The sequence below is a fragment of the Periplaneta americana genome, chromosome 8 (assembly GCF_040183065.1).
Source record: "Periplaneta americana isolate PAMFEO1 chromosome 8, P.americana_PAMFEO1_priV1, whole genome shotgun sequence".
NCBI classification, from domain to species: Eukaryota; Metazoa; Arthropoda; class Insecta; order Blattodea; family Blattidae; genus Periplaneta; species Periplaneta americana.
The window spans coordinates 122,593,214-122,612,930 of record NC_091124.1 but is presented as its reverse complement, the minus strand read 5'-3'; the positions used below and the strand labels follow the sequence as shown (position 1 = coordinate 122,612,930).

At 36.2% G+C, this 19,717-nt stretch overlaps 3 protein-coding genes across 4 annotated transcripts in view; 1 reads left to right on the top strand and 2 right to left on the bottom strand.

Moving 5' to 3' along the window:
* Positions 1 to 17,101, bottom strand: part of LOC138705018 (growth hormone-regulated TBC protein 1-like) — a 79,442-nt gene extending 62,341 nt beyond the window's left edge. For both annotated transcript variants that reach the window (XM_069833559.1, XM_069833558.1), the window contains exon 1: positions 16,977 to 17,101. In XM_069833559.1, coding sequence (XP_069689660.1) covers positions 16,977 to 16,996 — 20 coding nt within the window. In that variant the 5' untranslated portion in view covers positions 16,997 to 17,101. The remainder of the gene's footprint in view (positions 1 to 16,976) is intronic.
* LOC138705016 (putative nuclease HARBI1) lies at positions 6,133 to 8,135 on the top strand. Its single transcript, XM_069833556.1, has 3 exons — positions 6,133 to 7,142; positions 7,273 to 7,481; positions 7,629 to 8,135. The coding sequence occupies exons 1-3, from the start codon at positions 6,942 to 6,944 to the stop codon at positions 7,987 to 7,989; spliced, it is 771 nt and encodes a 256-aa protein (XP_069689657.1). The 5' UTR covers positions 6,133 to 6,941; the 3' UTR covers positions 7,990 to 8,135.
* On the bottom strand, positions 8,463 to 12,649 carry LOC138705017 (uncharacterized). Its single transcript, XM_069833557.1, has 2 exons — positions 10,737 to 12,649; positions 8,463 to 10,178 (listed from the first exon to the last, which is right to left on the bottom strand). Exons 1-2 carry the CDS (start codon positions 10,864 to 10,866, stop codon positions 9,853 to 9,855), a joined length of 456 nt encoding a protein of 151 aa, XP_069689658.1. The 5' UTR covers positions 10,867 to 12,649; the 3' UTR covers positions 8,463 to 9,852.
* Positions 17,102 to 19,717: the final 2,616 nt, after the last annotated feature.

Below are 19,717 nucleotides of genomic sequence, written 5' to 3'. Positions count from 1 at the left end.
CTAATATTCATGCAAAAATACCTGTCTCAACCGGTAGGCCAGCATGCTATATAGCGATAGTGTGGTTCTTAGTGTGTGTATTTTCATTTTCTCTTTTCTCTTCTTGTGTTTATTTGTGATTGTGACTGATTATAAATAAAATAGTAAGCTAGGCTATATTGAAAGAGTGTAATGTTAAAATGCCACCAAAAAAAGAAGAGTAAAGTGATCCATTCGGAAGGCCGTGAAATTATCAGTTCTGTTATTAAGCAGTGTGATGATGAAGCTAGGAATAATGCTCTTTCATTTCCTGTAAATCAGGCAACCAAAAAAGGCAGCATTATACTGCAATAAATCGGAAATGACAATTAAAAATATACGTAAAGAGAATAAATTATGAGAAATATTTCTCCTAATGAACCTCTGTCTACTCCAGGAAAGAAACGCAAAACTAGACCACCTCATACGACAATGCAAGTAGATGACTTCGAACAATGCGTCATTCGCAGGACTGTACACAACATCTACTTAAAAAAGGAGATAATTCCAAACATGCCGAAACTGCTGCCCATTAAACAGATTAACTTAACTGTGGTTCATGTGAGTTGATCTATAAGGCAGGTACATCTACTGGTGACTACCATGGTCAAATGAACCATGTTAATTTCGAGAAGTGGGTTACAGAAAAACTAATTCCATATCTCCCTTCCCAAGCTGTAGTGATTATGAATAACACCCCATATCACAGTATGCAAATTGACAAAGTTCCATCACAGTGTGCTGTGAAACAGAATATTATAACATGGCTGCAGAAAAAAAAGTACACTGTGACTCATCCATGCAGAAGGAACACCTTTACAAATTAGTTCTCGCAAACAAACTAGCGCAGAAATCCTATAAAATAGACACCATGCTTGCTTCACATGGTCATATTGTATTGCGACTACCCCCTTACATGTGTGAACTTAGTGCAATTGAACTCATTTGGGTACAAAGTGCGAAAAATGTTACAAGCGACCTGTCATTACATGCACTCAATAATATTGCAAAATATGCAATATCATCCATAACGAAAGATGACTGGAAATGCTGCTGTGACCACGTGAAGAAACTGGAAGACTCATACTGGGAAACAGATGGAAGACTACCTGATGTTATCGACAGCATTATCATTTCTGGAGACGGTTTCAGCACTGATAGTGATAGTGAGAATAGCAGTGATAGTGAAGACAGTGATAACTGTGAAACAAGTGACGATCAGACTTCTTCATTTCTGCGCAAGTCGGGCCTATCGGATCTACTGTTCGCACAACTTATCTGGACAGCTAAAAGAGCGAGGCACGGGGTGTAGCGGGGTTGCTTCTAGTGGTAGTGGGGCAGGAGAGGGAAGGATGTTCTACGAGGCAGGTAAAATACATTTGCTTGCTTAGTGTGATCTGTACTTACAGTAATTTTGCGTTCTGTGAAGACATATTTATGCAATGGCCGGTAGTAATACGAGATGCAACAAGATTATACGCACCTTCTATACTCGAGATTGCCGGTTCGATCCCAGCCAAGGTCAATGGCATTTAAGTGTGTGTAAATGCGACAAGCTCATGTCGTAGATTTACTGGAATGTAAAAGGACTCCTGCGGGACAAAATTCCGGCACACCGGCGACGCTGATATAACCTCTGCAGTTGCGAGCGTCGTTAAATAAACCATAATTTAATTTTAATATAGCGTACCCAGTAAGAAGAGGGAGATAATAAGGTCAGTGGTTGTTTGTTGCGATCAAGAGGCAAAAGAGAAATGTCTTACTTACTTACGACTTTTAAGAAACCCGGAGGTTCATTGCCGCCCTCACATAAGCCCGCCATCGGTCCCTATCCTCAACAAGATTAATCCAGTCTCTACAGTAATCATATCCCACCTCCTTCAAATCCATTTTAATATTACCCTCCCATCAATGTCTCGGCTTCCCCAAAGGTCTTTTCCCTCCAGCATCCCAACTAACAGTCTATATATATTTCTGGATTCGCCCATAAGTGCTACATGTCCTGCCCATTTCAAACGTTTGGATTTAATGTTTCTAATTATGTCAGGTGAAGAATAAAATGCGTCCAGTTCTGCGTTGTGTACTTTCTCTACTCTCCTGTAACTTCACCCCTGTTAGCCCCAAATATTTTCCTTATTCTCAAACACCCTTAACCTCTGTTTCTCTCTCAAAGTGAGAGTCCAAGTTTCACAACCATACAGAACAACCGATACTGTTTTATAAACTCTGACTTTCAGCTTTTTTGAGAGCTGACTGGATGACAAAAGCTTCTCAACCTAATAATAGCAGGCATTTCCCCTATTTATTCTGCTTTTAATTTCCTATGAGTGTCATTTACATTTGTTACTGTTGCTGTACTATGTTCTAGTCATGAGACATAATCATATACTTTGTCTTTTCGGGATTTATTTGGAAATGTATCTCTTTACTTGCTTCAAGTGTTTTCCCTAATAATTTATAGATTTTATAATACGTCTAGACGACACCAGCAGTGATGATGATGATGATGATGATGATAATGAAGAAGGGAAGAGGAGGAGGAAAAAGAGGAAGAAGAAGAAGAAGAATAATATTGATAATGACTGTATGTGAAAGTGAACTTTTTGGAAACCTAACAACACAGACCTGTGCTTCTAGTTAAAGACTTCATGCATCGCATATCATCAGTAGCTCACGGCCACGGTATATGCATTTCTGAATTCGTCCATACTTGCTACAGGCCCTGCCCATCTAAAACGTCTGCATTTAATGTTCCTAATAATTAGAGTTGTGATCATACTGTATAGCACACAGAAGAAGAAAAATGTAATTTATTTATGTTTGTTATTTTGTGAAATCATATACTTTCACCTACCATATGCAATAGAATGCACTGAAATTAAATACCGAATGATGTTTTTTGTAACTGTACGTACAACTGCTTCAGCAACGGTCAGGAGCCAGCAGATAGCTACGGGGCAGTGAGAGAGCACTAGGGAACCCAGGTGCCTAGATAAGTTGCACGGACAATAGCAACACTACTTTCCCCATGAGCAATACAATGTGAGTAATATTTTCTATTTAGGTAGTAGCATGCATATTTTATCGCAACATAGCTCTGTCCTTGTCTTACTAGCAGGCAGTCGCTGGATTCCAGCCAGGGATGCTGAGCTGGTGGTTACACAGTATATCCATTTCTGGATTCGTCCATACGTGCTACAGGCCCTGCCCATCTAAAACGTCTACATTTAATGTTCCTAATTATGTCAGGTGAAGAATACAATGCGTGCAGTTCTGCATTGTGTAATTTTCTCCATTCTCCTGTAACTTCATCCCTCTTAGCCCCAAATATTTTCCTAAGAACCTTATTCTCAAAGACCCTTAATCTCTGTTCCTCTCTCAGAGTGAGAGTCCAAGTTTCACAACCATAAAGAACTGGTAATATAACTGTTTTATATATTCTAACTTTCAGATTTTTTGACAGCAAACTGGATGATAAAAGCTTCTCAACCGAATAATAACAGGCATTTCCCATATTTATTCTGTGTTTAATTTCCTCCCGAGTGCCATTTATATCTCTTACTGTTATTTTTAAGATGGCTTAGCTGCACAATATAAAAATAAAGATAACTTTTTAAACCTTCACTATCACCAAAATATTTTGGACTTGAAGCAGAATGACATTTTTCAGCTACAGCTCACAGTAAGGGCCCGTGTGATGGGGTGGAAGAGGTACAATTAAAAGGGAGGCAACAAGGACAAGTTTGCAAAGGCCAGATCAAAATCAGATCAAAAGACTGTTTTAAGTCCATGAATGGACAAAACTTGAACTTTCCAAAACCATGTCATGCAAGAAGAGTAAACAGAAAATGAAAGACAGCTGGTGATTCCAAGAACTAAAAAGCTCCATGTTTTCATTCCCTCAAGATGTGGTACAAAACTTAATGCTAAGTTGTTTACCTTAGCCCCATTATCAACTAGCTATCCAATCATTCCTCATGCAGAGATGTTAGACTTTAGTGAACTGAATGGTTATGTAGTAACTTCTATATACAATGGCAGGTTGGGGTTGAGCTAAGTTTTACGGAAAAATTAAGACGAAAATGAAGCGAAAATTGCATTTCTTCATCCATGAGGACTTTCTCATTCTTTTAATTAGCCCTCAACACCTGATGATATGCTCTGGATATTTCTACTGATGTAATCTGTAAAGTGAATCCTTACACACCCTCTTGTTGGGTTTACGTTCTACCTGAAGATGAAAATTAATATTTGAGGAGAAAAATTCGCTTGTTCTATGTACCAAGCACTCTGACCACTGAGCTATGCCTAATTCAATCCACAGCATCGGACCGAACCTTCCTCCTTGAATATTTCCCTATTGGCCTGACTCCAAGTTAGGCATATATGTTGACGTATATGTCCAATGTCAACTGCCATTATATTAGGAGCGCACTCAGTTGAGTGACTTGTTTGGCCGGGATTCCGCAGTTACGTGCCTGTACAGAAATATGCACTGCTAGCTATGAGAATATTAAAGATATTTTATTAATTTGTCCTACAGAATAATATCTGTAATATTGATAATTAATATTTGAGGAGAAAAATTCGCTCCAGCGCCGGCGATCGAACCCGGGTCCTTGGTTCTACGTACGAAGTGCTCTGACCACTGAGCTACGCCGAATTCAATCCACAGCACTGGAATTCCGGCCAAACAAGTCACTCAACTGAGTGCGCTCCTAATATAATGGCAGTTGACATTAGACATATACGTCAACATATATGCCTAACTTGGAGTCACGCCAATAGGGAAAGTTTCAAGGAGGAAGGTTCGGTCCAGTGCTTTGGGTTGAATTCGGCGTAGCTCAGTGGTGAGAGCACTTGGTACGTAGAACCAAGGACCTGGGTTCGATCCCCGGTGCTGGAGCGAATTTTTCTCCTCAAATATTAATTGTCAATATTACAGATATTATTCTGTAGGACAAATTAATAAAATAACTTTAATATGAAGATGAAAAGATGAAGATTGCTAAAGTTATGAAACACTTCCTGCACTAAACATAAGACCAACAAACTAGAGTTAGCAGCAGCCACCTCCTCCACCAAACTATGTTAATGTTCTAGGGTAAGCGGATAAAAGAAATGTTTTCTTCTTGTAAATTAATTATTTTTTATCATTGTATATTAAAGTCGGCATAGGTGGCGCAGTTGATATAGTGCTGGCCTTCTGTGTCCGAGGTTGCAGGTTCGATCCCGGCCCAGGTCGATGGCATATAAGTGTCCTTAAATGTGACAGGCTTATGTCAGTAGATTTACTGGCATGTAAAAGAATTCCTGCGGGACAAAATTCCGGCACATTGGCGATGCTGACAACCTTGGCAGTTGCGAGTGTCGTTAAATAAAACATAATTTACATGTATATTAAAGATGGAATATACCTATACTATTAACAAAGATTTCTCTAATGCTAGACTTTTGTCAGAGGTTAGATCGGATATGCTGGCTATTTCTCCTTAGATGTGAAACTTACTCCTTGTACCTGATCCCCTTATGATCCAAAAATCAAACTCTGTGAGGTGTAAGATGATAGAATGAAGTAGTTGTGTGATTTTCTTTTTCTCAAAATTTAAAAAATATGGTACTATTTTCTGAGGAATATGAATTTAAAAAATTGTCTCAATTTTAAGAAAAATTTTTTATATTGTAACCATAGTCATGTTAAGCATAAAACTAAAGACCATTAAGAGAGCTTTAAAATGAGACACTGCCCAGGCCTGCATCTCATCTAGTCCCAGAGAAAATAATAATTAACTAGGCTACTTCAAGACAAAGCTTTTTTTCCTTCATTAATATAAAAATTAATATTTATTTTAACTTTTGAATGGAAGAAAAAAAAGTTTTCTTACGATTTCCATTCATAACTATGTAAAGTCACTTGATATAGACCTAGCAAGTTTCATCAAAACATGAGAGGTCAAAGGAAACTTCAATTCGAAACTATATGTTGATTTGACATAGAATGGTTCAGTCGAGGAAAATGACAAGCTTAGGCCGGTATTCATAGTCGAGATAAGTCATACTTATATGTAAGTCGAACTTAAATGTCGTCTCAATTGCAGATTTCGGTCCAAATAAGTCGTACTTATTATAAGTCGTTCTTATTTTATAAGCTTTACTTTACAAAGTCTGACTTCATGAAGTTGAACTTATTGCAATTCATAGTGACTCAAGTGCGACTTATGTTATGAAATAAGTTAGACTTTATCAAGTCAAGGGAACCCCTGACTTATGTCAGTTTTAGCCTAAAAATGGATAACAAGTTTGAAGAAATGATTGAAGAAGTCAATGAATTGCAAGAAATTCGTGCTCCAAAGCGTTATTTGAGAAACGTCATGAACCCCTTTGAATTTTATAATGACATTGAATTCAAGAGGAGGTTTCGTTTTCACAAAAGGACGGTTTTGGATTTAATTCTTCCGAAAATAGAGAGAACTCTTGCAAAACCTAACCAGCGAGGTTTGCCAGTTCCTCCAGTTTTACAACTTCTCATTTGCTTGAGATTTTATGCCACTGGAAGCTTTCAGGTAAGTTTCATTTTATTAAAATTAATATAGCCATAACTGCAACATGTGAGGTATTCAATATATAGGTGGGGTTAGATTCCATTAATGTGCATGAAATTTGATTATTAGTAAGGTTAAATTTCCTGATCCAGTCAATTTAAATTAAAATATTAAGCATTAATAAAATTAATACAAAACAAAGCCTTCTTGCTCTTATAATGAAACTAAAATAAATTGCCAAATGTAAGGAGTTGACACTACTTTTTATATTACTTATAGATCGTCATTGGTGATCTCTGTTCACTTTCACAATCGACAGTCTCAAGGGTAGTGAACAGGGTATCAAGGATTCTGGCATTACACATACGCCATCACATAAGAATGCCATTAACGCAGCAAGAGAAAGCAACGAATCGTTTACGTTTTGAAGAACTGGGAAGGGGTGGTAATCCCAACAACCCTGTTATACCTAGTGTGGACGGTGCTATTGACTGCACGCATGTCCGTCTTTGCCACACAAAATTTGGAGACCACGCGGAATCATTTCGAAACCGGAAAAACTATTTCTCCTTGAATGTACAGGTAAAAATAATATTATTAGACTATATAACTCAACACTTTCTTAAGACAGCACACTCATTTCCAGTACATTCTTAACTAAGAAATCGCAGTCTTCATTTATTTTATATCGCTATTGTATGTTGCTGTTTAGGCTGTTGCCGGACCTGAAGGTCAATTCTTGGACATTGTATCCAGCTGGGCTGGAAGTGAGCACGACAGTCGAATATTCCAGAACTCTCGGCTCTATGTCCGTTACGTTCAAGGAGAGTTTACCGGTTGTTTACTAGGGGACGCAGGGTACTCTTGCCAGAGAATTCTGCTTACTCCCTTGTTAAATCCTGTCACTCCAGCTGACCACAGGTATTTAATATATGGACATGGGCTATGTAATGGGAAGTACAGGAGAGACCTGCTATTCTCATTGACTATCTATGTTTATATCAAACTTTCTTGTTGAACACCTACTGTATGTTTATGTCTAACTTATATATTAATTGAAATTTATAGGTACAACAGAGCCCACAAAAGGACGAGATGTGTAGTAGAGAGAATGTTTGGAGTATGGAAGAAGAGATTTCCTTGTCTTTCGGTTGGTCTAAGAAACAAACTCGAGAATGCCCCAAATATAATTGTTGCCTGTGCAGTGCTTCACAATTTGAGTTTGGAGATAAACGACAACTTACCAGAAGATGACCCAGATATAATGATTCTCCCATACGAACCTGTGCCTGTTGCACCACCTGTACAGCAACCGGGAGGTTTGGCTTTCAGGAGGGAACTGATTAACACAGAGTGTTCAGGAGGCATGATGATGAAATGTAAATACATTTCACAATTAGTTTTCATATTGAGGCAATTCCATTCGTAACGGAATCACCCATTGTATTTTACTGAAGTAAAATATTTATTCATTTATGTACTTTATGAAAACATTTGAAATTGAGACGTTCTGTAACTTATACAGTACAATAAATATTGTGAAGTTTGAAACAATAACTGATTAAATTGCCTGATTACTACAATCTCAGAAATTCCAATTTAAAGGAGTTTATAAATAACAAAATTGTTCAATAATTGCCTACGTAATTCCAGAGGCGTGGCGTACATGTGACCAGTGTTACCATCACTAAACAAAATAGGTTTATTGAAGTTTTTACTACTTCTAATAATTCATTAACATTATTTGAATATAATACAAAAGGACACTACTTTCGCTGGCCGTTGTTCAGTAGACTGTGTGCGACATTGCGACATCAATGCCGAACATTGTTAACGGCAAGGGACAGTGCAACAAGCAACTCGATGGAGGGCATTGACCCCTGCAGACAGTGCTGCTAGCTCGGCAACAAACATTTCGAAGTGCGCAGAAACCAAGTGCTTCTGCCGGTCATATTGCAGTGGGGATAAAGTCATTTGGCTTGAATCTGTGGTAGAGTGCAGATCGGCTCTTGGGAAGTACGGTTTACTCTAGATAATGTAATGTATCATTGTATCCATACTACGTTAGCGTATTTCAGGTCAATCTTAAAGTGTAAGGTGTCCTACCTCTCTGTCCCGCCTTTCGTTATCAGTTACGGGGCGTCACAATATGTCATGCACTAAACTGAAATGGAAATGCTATGTTATAGTCTCTTGTCGCCCTTGAAAAGCAAGCAGAGCAGAGTTAATGTAACGCATACTGGGGCCCTGTTACCACTCAGCTTGACAGTAAATGCGCAAGAGCACCACAGACCAGGGAATCTAATTAATGCAGCACATATTATTCAGTGACCCTGTTAGCATTCTGTTTTACATTACATTGTCAGATTTCGGTGAGTTGGTGTCAATGTATTACCATTATAAAAAAAATATCAGCGTCGGGATCTTCTTCCAGTAGGCCTAACTGTGAGTGTAATTGTGCAGTCAAGAATCTTTTAAAACACTTTCGGTTCACGCTCTTTCGTGAAAAAAAGTAATAATTGTAAATAAAGACAAGCCCACACCTGTTACGAATAATTTAAAATTAAAAGCATCTTGTGGATATGATCGACATTTCAATGTGGTACACATACTACCCTTGCCTATATGGATGTAGAAGATTGTGTGCATCGACAAACTGGAATTTCTAGTGTTTTTAATTCTGAGAGGTATACAAACTTCGCAGAAATGTTTATGAAAAAAACTTTTCAGATATTGATGCAAAACTATGGACCTACCAGCGGGATACTCAAAGGCAGAATAGACTATCTGGACTATCCCTAATGTTAATAGAAAAACCTCTTCTCTTGAACACGAAAGAAGGGACGGTAATACCCATGCAATACCCACACCACGCCACTGGTTGTTACGAATTGTAATTGTGTACTTTGACATAAAACAATTAATAGGTTATAGAAATAACGTTAAATAATAAACAAGGAATGTTAAATTAAAAAGTGATTTTGCTGTTGTGAATAATATAATAATAATAATAATAATAATAATAATAATAATAATAATACAGTAATAATAATAATAATAATAATAATAATAATAATAATAATAAAGATAAAGGATCTAGTTAATTGTTACCGGATGACTTCATATAAATATGATTGGACAGTTTTATTTATTAATGAACAATAACTATCTTCAATTTTAAAGATACATATTTACGTTATGATTTTTTAAATGATAGCACGTATTATTATTATTATTATTATTATTATTATTACTATTATTACTAATGAAATCGCTTGCACATTATGCCTAGCTATGTCAACCTTTGAGCTTTAGCTAGCTCAATATCTATCAGCTGTTCTTTCTTCTTGGCCACACGCAACATAATTTCTGCAGTTTCCAGTTCTAATTTTGTCTTCTTTATTTCTAACTGCAATAATGCAGCGCTTTGATCCTTGAAAACTACATTTCTGTGCTTTCTTGTTTGAACCCTTGGTGCTGCTGCTTCTATTGATGCTGTTGGAGTTGCCATCTCTGCTGTTTCAGTTTCAGCTTCAACCGAGTTGGCTGGACAAGCAGTGGAAGGAGGTACGTCCTCGGAAGGCTTTGTTGCGAGTTGTACTTCCTCTGCGAACATAACTGTAATGTAAACAACATATCAACTCACTCATTATGTTCTGTAGAATATTCTTCTTCATTCTATCACTTGTTGGATCTAGTTACCTGCTTTTTTCAGTTGGTTATTTAAAGACGCTGTATCAAATACTGGGTTATTTAACGTCGATGGGATTGGTGATAGCGAGATGGTATTTTGCAAGATGAGCCGAAGATTCTCCATAGATTTTTTACATTTGCCTCACAGTTGGGGAAAACCTTGGAAAAACCCAATCACGTAGTCAGTCCAAGAGGGATTCGAACCCACGTAGCAGCGCAACTCCGGATCAGAAGGCAAGCTAACTGAGCTATGCCAGTGGCCTAGTTATCTGTTACTGGTTCAGTTCAAGTAAATATAATTGAATAATTTTTTTATTGTAAATAATAACTAGTTTCCATTCTAAAGATACATATTTACTCTACGACATTTTTTTAAATTATAGCCCAACCGCTTTTTGCTGCTTAACACTATCTTCCATCTTTTCATCAAAGATGAATAGGCTAAGAAGCAAATTAAATGTTAAATAGATATTCACTGCTTACCTTCTAGTTCACTCTCCAGCATATCGGAGTCAATAGCTTCCGGAATGTGGACCATTATATGCGGTGATATTTGGGCCACAGTTGGATCAATGTCCTCCACAATTACTGGTGGGCCACCCCCTGTAGCCATTGCTGCCTGACGTTCTTTCGTCAAAATATTACGCTGATGGCATTTTATATTCGCCCATAGTTTCCTCAGTTGTTTTTCATTTCTCTAGAATCATTATAACGAAATTACAATAAAATTCCCAACTCCGCATAAAATAACTTCATAATTTATTTATTTATAATAATATACTTTATTCAAAGAAAATAAAGTAGGAAGGTGTACTTACATGTTCGACAGTATTTATGGACGAATTAAATTCCTCAGTAATCTTCACCCAACATTCGTATTTTTGTCTTGAAGATACTGAATCTGTCTTCTTATTCTCTAAGATCGTGGAATATTTAAGGATAATTTCTTTTAATACTTCCTTTTCTAGAGAAGTAAAATGTTTACTTTTTCTCTTCCCTTCCATTTCAACTTTATCCTACAGACGCTATGTATAATGTACAAATTTGGAGACAAAAGAAAAACGAAATTCGAGACAAAAGAAGAACGACCGTCTGATTTACATTGTTGTGACAATGGCCTTGTAATTTCTCATACCAATAAGTTCGACTTATTTATATACACATAAGTTACACTTATTGAATGAAACTTAACAAAGTACGACTTATTAGCAGACTATGAATACCGTAATCATATAAGTTAAGATTTTCCAATAAGTATAACTTAACAAAGTCAAACTTATTGAACAAATAAGTCACTGACTATGAATACCGGCCTTAGAGTGGGTTAGATGAGGAGATATATTTATTTATTTAATCTGACAGGATTAAGGCCATAACGCCTTCTCTTCCATCCTACCAGATAGCACATATAAATACAAACAAGAAATACACACACTGATGAAAATAATACAAATTAAATTAAAGCCCTATAGAGGGTCAACAGGTCAAAAGAACACTATAGAGCTCTTATTGAGCTAATACAAGAAAAAAAAGAAAGAAAAACAGAGATAGCAATGATGATAGTGATAATAATAATAATAATAATAAATACATTACATATTAATTGTCAATTTTACAACAGCATAGTTACAATATTTACTATATGTCATGGGTTAAGCCGAAGTTGCGCAACCTGACACGTGTTCAACAAGCAATTCCATGAACTAGAATGTGATTTTTTAATTTAAATTTGAATTTTGATATTGTCTGACAGTCTCTGATATGGTCAGGGAGAGAATTCCAGAGGCGTGGAATCGATATGCTGAAAGATGATGAGTAGAAGGATGTTCTGTGCAGAGGAATAGAAAGAAGGTACATGTTCCGGGTTCGAGGTAGTGAAAGGTAAACAAAACGAGATGCTAGGTAAGAGGGTGTGGATGATTTTAAACAGTAATATTTACGAGGGAGTTGAGGAATCTTCTTTCTTTAAGTGGATTTCAAGACAACAATTCTAGTGACGGTGTTACATGATCGAATTTTTTTAATGTTACAAACGAAATGAACGCAGATATTGTGAATAGTCTAAGGGCAAGATCAGTAATTAGTTTCGTGAATAGAGAATCGCAATAATCGAAATGGAGCATCACTAAAGTTTGGAACAGGTTCTTTTTAAGGCTGAGAGGTAAAACGTTGGTTAAGTGTCTGAGGGAATGAATTATGGAAAAAGTTTTCTTACATATGTAGGTCACTTGACTTTGAAAATTTAAATTTGAATCTAAATATACTCCTAAATTTTTTACTGTCTTACTATATGTAATTGTGGTATTATTTATTTTTGTATTTGATACAGGGCTAGATCTATTTTGTTTAATGTTCGTTGGTGGCCCATTATTATGGCTTGTGATTTGTCTGGATTGAGATATCTGAGTGATAGGAGACCAAGGACTTTTTTTTTTTTTTTTTTTTTCCCATTCAGCAATTTATTGATAAAGTTCCAAAACAAATATGTTTTCTGCCTTTTCGTATTTTTGTGTAAATTCAAATAATGATGCACAAATATTGTTCATGTCCAGCTGTCAAAACAATTGGGCACAGAGACATTAATGTAGGTTTAAGGAAGTCAGAGGTTGTGGAAAAGTGCATGTTATTCACTTGAAAAGGATTTTGGTGTTCTGTGTTTCTTGTAGAAATTTGCATTGTATTGACCAAGACGCTTGATGAATGGATTTTCACTTGAATTTGCACTGTTATAAAACTTCTTAACTTGTTCACGCAATGAGTCTTTCAGAAATGTCATGTCCAAATCAAAGTGTATTTGTGCATTTGTTGTGTACCAGTCTGAATTATGTATTATTCGGAGCACTTTATTTTGAACAATTTGAAGAGGTTGAAATACTGTTTTTGGAATATAACACCAAGCTGGGGCAACGTAAGTTAGGATTGGTAAAATCAGCATTTTGTAGAGCATAACTTTTCTTCTTAGACTGAGAACAGGAGATTTGAACAGGGGGTAAAGATGAGATATTCTAAGAGAGCTCTTAGTTGTTACAGATTTTATGTGCTTGTGCCATAACAACTTGTTATCAAGAGTAATACCAAGATATTTTACATGGTCACTGTATTGGATTTCTTGATTGCATATTTTTATTTTGTCACGAGGTCTTTTTAAACACTTGGAGAAAATTATTGACTGACATTTTTCAGGATTTAAAGAAATACGCCATTCTTTAAGCCATTCTTCTAATAGAAGTACATGGTTTTGAACTGCAGAGACAGCATATTGAGGACTGAATTTAACACTATATATAACTGTGTCATCAGCATACAGAAGTGTTTTAGTTTTGAGAGTAGTAGGAATGTCTGAAGTGTAGAGACAGTACAATATAGGACCAAGTACAGAGCCTTGTGGAACTCCAGCTTCTGCTATATAAGTGGAAGATAGTTGGCCATCTATGAGGACTTGAAAAGATCTCTTTTCTAAGTAGCTAGCTAGAAGGTGAGTTAATGAGCGAGGCAGAAATTTATTAAGTTTATACAGCAGACCTAAATGCTAAACTTTATCAAATGCCTTAGAAACGTCCAAAAAGATGGCTGCTGTGTAGAATTTGTTGTTAAAGCCTTTGGTTATGTCTTTTACGAGAGAGACTACATTATGAGTTACTGATCTTCCTTTTTGAAAAGCTGTTTGCCAAGGAGGAATAATGGTGTCTGTATAAGGCAACATTCGTTTGAGGATGATCTGTTCTAATAATTTTCCATGTGTATTCAAAAGACATATTGGTCTTCTATTTTGACAATACATAGAGTTCTTGTTCTGTTTAGGAATTGTAATGATTTGTGAATGTTTCCAAGATGAGGGAAAATATTGAGTTTTCAATGCTGAGTTGAACAACTTAGTTATATGGCATATAGCTTTCTTTGGTAGATTTTTTAGAGGTAAGTTACTAATTTTGTCTGGTCCAGGAGATTTTGAAGATTTTAAAGCCTTAATAATTTTTTTAACTTCTGAAGGGGTTGTATGAGGAATAGTACTTGCATCATGAACTTTTAAATCTCTATTAATATTGTCAATCATGTCTTGATTTGAGATCATATAGTTCGGGTCAGCAGTTGGTTCACTAAAATGATCCTTTAGATATTCAGCAATTGCTTCAGCTTTATCTTGTGATTGTATTTAATGCCATTTGTAGTATGTATGGGTTGCTGTTTATTGATGTTGTTAGATGAAGTGAGTCTTTTTGTTATTTTCCAGATAGTATTTGAAGATGCAGCATCCTTGACATCGGCTTCAAATTTATCTATTTTCAGTTCAAAAGCTCTTCTGTGTAATTTGTTTTTTAAATTGTTATAGATATTTTTGTCAGTTTCATTTCGAGTTTTTTTGCCACTTTTTCCTAGCTAAGCGTTTCTGTTTGCAAAGAGTTTGAATTTCTAGGTTCTTAGCTGTGTCTGGGTTCTTATTGTATGCAGTTTCTGCGATTTTGATAGCACTGCTAATTGTGGAGGTGTAGATTTGTACAGCTTTATCTAAGTCCTCTCTTCATTTAATGATTATATTGCCTGGCACGGAAGAGTTTATAAGTTCCCTGCAGAATTTCCAATTGACTGTTTTTCTTTTGTCATTTTTTAATATAGAAGAAGCTGGAATGTGATCTAGAACTAGAATGACTGGGTCGTGGTTTGAAGACAGAGCAGAAACTGTTTCAATGTATAGAGGTGTAATAGTAGTATTGACAAGGACAATGTCTAATACATCCGGCATGTGCAGATTATTGTATGGAAAGTGAGTTGGCTGTGAAGGAGCTATTATGTTATATTTATGTAGGGAAGCGTGTGCTTCAAGTTGTTTTCCTCTGGGAGTAATAATTCTTGAGTTCCATTTTGGGTTTTTACAATTGAAGTCACCAGCATGAATGTAGATTTTTGACATTTCATGAAGCAAATCTAGATCACTGTCTAGAAGTTTCAGATTTGGAGAGTAATAAATAGCTCCTAATTGCAAGTTTGAGTTGTTTATTGGAATTTCTATGAATGTAGCTTCAAGATTTGTAAAGTTAGGTGTAGGTATATGTCAGTGATATAAAGTTGATTTAACAGCTATAGCAGTGCCACCATAATGTCCTCGAGGTCCATCTGTGTGATATATTGTATAAGCTAATTTCGGATTGTGAAACGTTGGTTGGCTGTTAGATGCGTCTCATTAATTAAAAATATGTCCTTGTCAAACTCTTCAAGGAAATCAGTTAGAATATCATAATCTCTTCTTACGCCATCGGCATTCCAATAGGCTAGTTTCAGAGGTTTATTCACTGCAATTTCCAAGATCAAGGATATCTATAAGACCTTCAATTAGTATTCCGATTTTTGTCAAAGTATTATTTTCTCATTTGATTTTTGACATTATACTTTTAAACTTCTGGATATAATTCCTAATATTTTTTGTAAAATTCCAGATGTCTTGTAAGTCTTCTATTGTTGATGAATTGTCCCTTTGTTTGTTAAGCATATCCTGATTGTTATTTCTGTAGGGAGTTGGATTCCTATTTGGAAGACGTGGGAAATCTTGGTCTCTAAGAGTAAAATTATTAATGCTCTGTTCTCTTTTGTTTTATATTCCCTGAGTATATTTTAGGAATTTTGGACAGTTCTTGAAATTAGCTGTATGTTGAGCATTGCAATTTGCGCATTTGGGTATTGCACGGACTGTGACAAGGTTACAATGCGTTAGTATGGATAACTAAGTGATGTGAGGTCCAGGAATGTGACGAATTATTATTACGGCGTGCAATATCACGAATTAACACAGGGTTACGTCATTATTGTTGTTGTTTAGTCAACTGTCCGAAGACAGGTCTGAACCTCATGACACCAATAAGGCATCACTCATGACAAGCCAGGAGACAATGGAGTAGTATGGTCAGTTCCTTTCTCCCTTCATAGCATACATCGCTGACATATTACACTAAACAGACTTCAGAAACGTCATAACTGTCTATGCAAATGTTTGAGATTACCATCGATCGGGTAGGCCTATAATATGAGAGTGGACAGTATTGTTACATCTGGTTACATTTCATAATATGATTCAAACATCTATTATTTATCAATTGTTTTTCATTAATTTTAAAGGTACGATGGAAAGATGTCATATCACTTTTAAATAATCCCCCCAACTAACCCACTAACCTTTTCACAGTCACATACGTTCTTTATGAGTTAGAAGGGTCAAATGAGGAGACAACTAAGTGACATTAAGCTGAAGTATGACAAGGTTAATGGGTTAGTTAAGGGGATTATGTTTTCCATCTTATTTTTAAAATTTTCGTTTTTAATCATAAAAGTAGGGCTTCACTGACCGAATAATATATAAGCACAAGGAACTACCTAAGTCTGTCACAGAGAGAGATATTTGGGACGGAATGATGAGCTAATAGCTTTGGCAATGGTCACATTGTGTCTCTATAGAGTGGTGAGTTACGATTTTGAGGTTATTTTCAATTAAGTACCGGTATATTTTTTCTTCCATGTGTGGGGTGATATCGAAGATTCCCCTTTTTCTGATATGCCTAACATTCTACAGGTACGAGATGAAGGACAAATATATTATATACTTAATCTGATACTAATATAAACACGGTGTTAATAACTATAGAAGAACTTGGGACTAACTTTAATATTTAGGTCTCTATATTACACTTATTCCATGTGCAATATCTCAGAGAAGTGAAAGTGTTTAAACCATACCTGAAACAAGAACTTGCCATAACTCTTGCATTACTCAACGTGCTTTACCAACACATTTCGTAAAAACCATCAAAATAGTTATGTACGATAATGAGCAAACTATACAAGATAGCCAACATTTGAAAACGTGTGAGGGAAAAAGGCCCCTGATCAAAATATAATAAATGAAGCATAGACTTACTAAATAACCGCTAGACCGCTCACTGGCGCTAGTGTTATGCTCCCAAATTGAACAGCCGACGGGCGGCCATTTGTTTGGTTGAGCTGAATAAGTACAGGTTCGTTCGTGTGCTGTTTTTTAATTGCAGCAATGAACAAGGATGTAAAGATAAAGAAGGAAGGAATGTTACATTTCACTTATTAGTTAATCTTTAATTTCTACTACGATTTTTGCCCCGTATTGTGTTACAGAAGACAAACTATTATACTTATATGACTGTTTGTGCTTCAGGTTTCCTCTCAGTAGAGATTCCCTTAACAGAAAGTGGATAGGTGCAATCCGAAGAGAAAATTTCTACCCTACAGTGAGTCACTCAGTTTGTTCAACTCATTTCGAAGATAGTTGTTAACTTGAAACTACGTTATTACAATATACATTGCTATTGTTCTTCATCCACTTCATATCCTTCATTTTCTTCAAACAGTTGATGTTTCAGTGCATACATGAATAATTATTCGCTGAATTTGAAGGTACAGAAACTGTATAAATTAGAAAACGTTAATTATTTAATTTGAGTGATTGAAAGTGACTTAGTTACGGATTAATGAAACAGTTTCTTATACAGCTGCTGCTCCTGCTACTGCTACTACTACTACTGCTACTACTACTACTGCCACTACTACCACCACCACTACCACTGCTACCACTACCACTACTACTGCTGCTGCTTCTTCTTTTAATTTCATACAGCAGTTTAACCTACGGCAAAAAGTAAACATTAATTATTGTATTAACCGTGGTTATGAATATTCACATTCAGAGTTCCTACGAAAATGATGAAAGCCTGACAGCCTAATTGAATCCCGATAAAGCGAGTCGAGATTGATAAAAAAATCCCGATTTGAGCGATAACAGCCTACAACATTATTTAAACAAGTTAGTCTGCATTTTCTATTGTCCCATATTTTTATTTATTCAAATTTAGCATTGTAAGCATAGAGGTAACCCGCGGAAATTTAGTAAGTCTGTGAGGTAACCCAGCTGATTGCCGTAAGGCAACTCTACTCGCAAGATAATAGTTCCGCTAGTTCTACTCTTTGTTGATTAATCCATTTCGGTACTTATAGTTACATTTAGTTACTGCTCTCGCAATTAATCACCATTGTATATTTTAGGCGCATTGAGTGACAAAAAAGATAGCGTTTTGATATGGTATTTTAAACTAATAACAGACACATACAATTCCTGCGTTGTATAGTTTAGTGAACTATGTTTAAACATGGATTCATCGTCAGATATACTCTTGCAATACGGGTTCTGATAAAAAAAAAGTTAATTTAGTGGCGAAAGGTTAAAACATACGCGTGGTTAATAAAAGAGAAAACGATTAGCCTGTAGTATTCACTCTATTGTGTCCTTCGTATTTTAGCGTTTCTCAAGGAGGCGAGTATTACATTATAAGCACGCGAACACTACTTTGCAGAAAACAACTATAAAGTGATGATCAGTCTAATGTCTTAAGTCAGCTTCTGATATCCCGATTTCTCTCGCAGAAAACGTAGCAACTCTGCTGATAGCAGAAACACGGTATTAAAGGTAAATCGCAAAGGAAGTTTTGTTCTTGTAAATAAAACCATTTAGCTTTCGGGTACGCAATACAATGCGTATTCAAATAGCGGTTTCGAAATCCCGCGCGTTTTCTACCAACAAATGGCGGCTTTCAGCTGCTTCAATTTGGGAACATGTTTCTCACTTCTCCGCTACGGCGTGGTAGGGGCTCGAAATGAAGCCGTGCTCATTGGAGCTCAGGCGCTTTCCTTTGCAAGCGACAATGAAACACTTTTCACTGTTGACCACCTTCCTACTATTGAAAAAAAAGCGGGGAAGCAGTTGTTTTGTGACGCGTTGTTGCCGTACATTATACTGGATTTGTTAGTTTCCCACGGCCTCCACATATTATTAAACCTATTCGCACTTAATGCACACTATCAGAGCCTTCTTTAGTTACAAGCCGGGGCCATACGTCGGCAACACTGTAATTATCTGTCACCCGGAGGTTGACCGTACAGTACACGTGTTTGTGCTAATCCCGATTTCCAATGTAAATTAATGTTACAATATAAGTGTGTGTCGATGGAATTATGTTTGCGGTCGTACCAAACGTTAATTGTTGATGTATTATAAACTAAATGCGTTTTGGTGATAAAAAACAAGACAATAAATGAAAATAAAATGGTTGCAGTCTTTGGGAATTTTTACGGTTATGGATGACAAAGTAATTGACTATTCTATTAAATATTGTATAACCACATTTTTATATTCTTATTTGTGATTTGTGTGTATCAGAATTCTAGTCAAATTGTTGGGTCTCGCCTGCTATATCAATAAAGTTACGCCGTTGGTTTTCAAAGTCATTGCAAACAGCTGTTTTGTGATCCCATAAATGTTGCAGTTTTGTTGAAGATTCGGAATGCCTGCTATACGTCAGAACTATCTATAATTTGTACATGCATATAATCACTTTGTTGGTTTGGTCAATGTTACTTATGTCCCGCCCACTATAGAGGCATAGGCCAATTTT

Excerpts from the sequence above, each read along its gene's own strand:
- LOC138705016 (XM_069833556.1), top strand. The coding sequence starts at position 6,942 with ATGCCATTAACGCAGCAAGAGAAAGCAACGAATCGTTTACGTTTTGAA. Across the intron at positions 7,143-7,272 it reads ATTTCTCCTTGAATGTACAG|GCTGTTGCCGGACCTGAAGG; the intron begins GTAAAAATAATA and ends GTTGCTGTTTAG. Across the intron at positions 7,482-7,628 it reads GTCACTCCAGCTGACCACAG|GTACAACAGAGCCCACAAAA; the intron begins GTATTTAATATA and ends TGAAATTTATAG.
- LOC138705017 (XM_069833557.1), bottom strand. The coding sequence starts at position 10,866 with ATGGCTACAGGGGGTGGCCCACCAGTAATTGTGGAGGACATTGATCCA. Across the intron at positions 10,179-10,736 it reads GCTGGAGAGTGAACTAGAAG|TTATGTTCGCAGAGGAAGTA; the intron begins GTAAGCAGTGAA and ends TTTACATTACAG.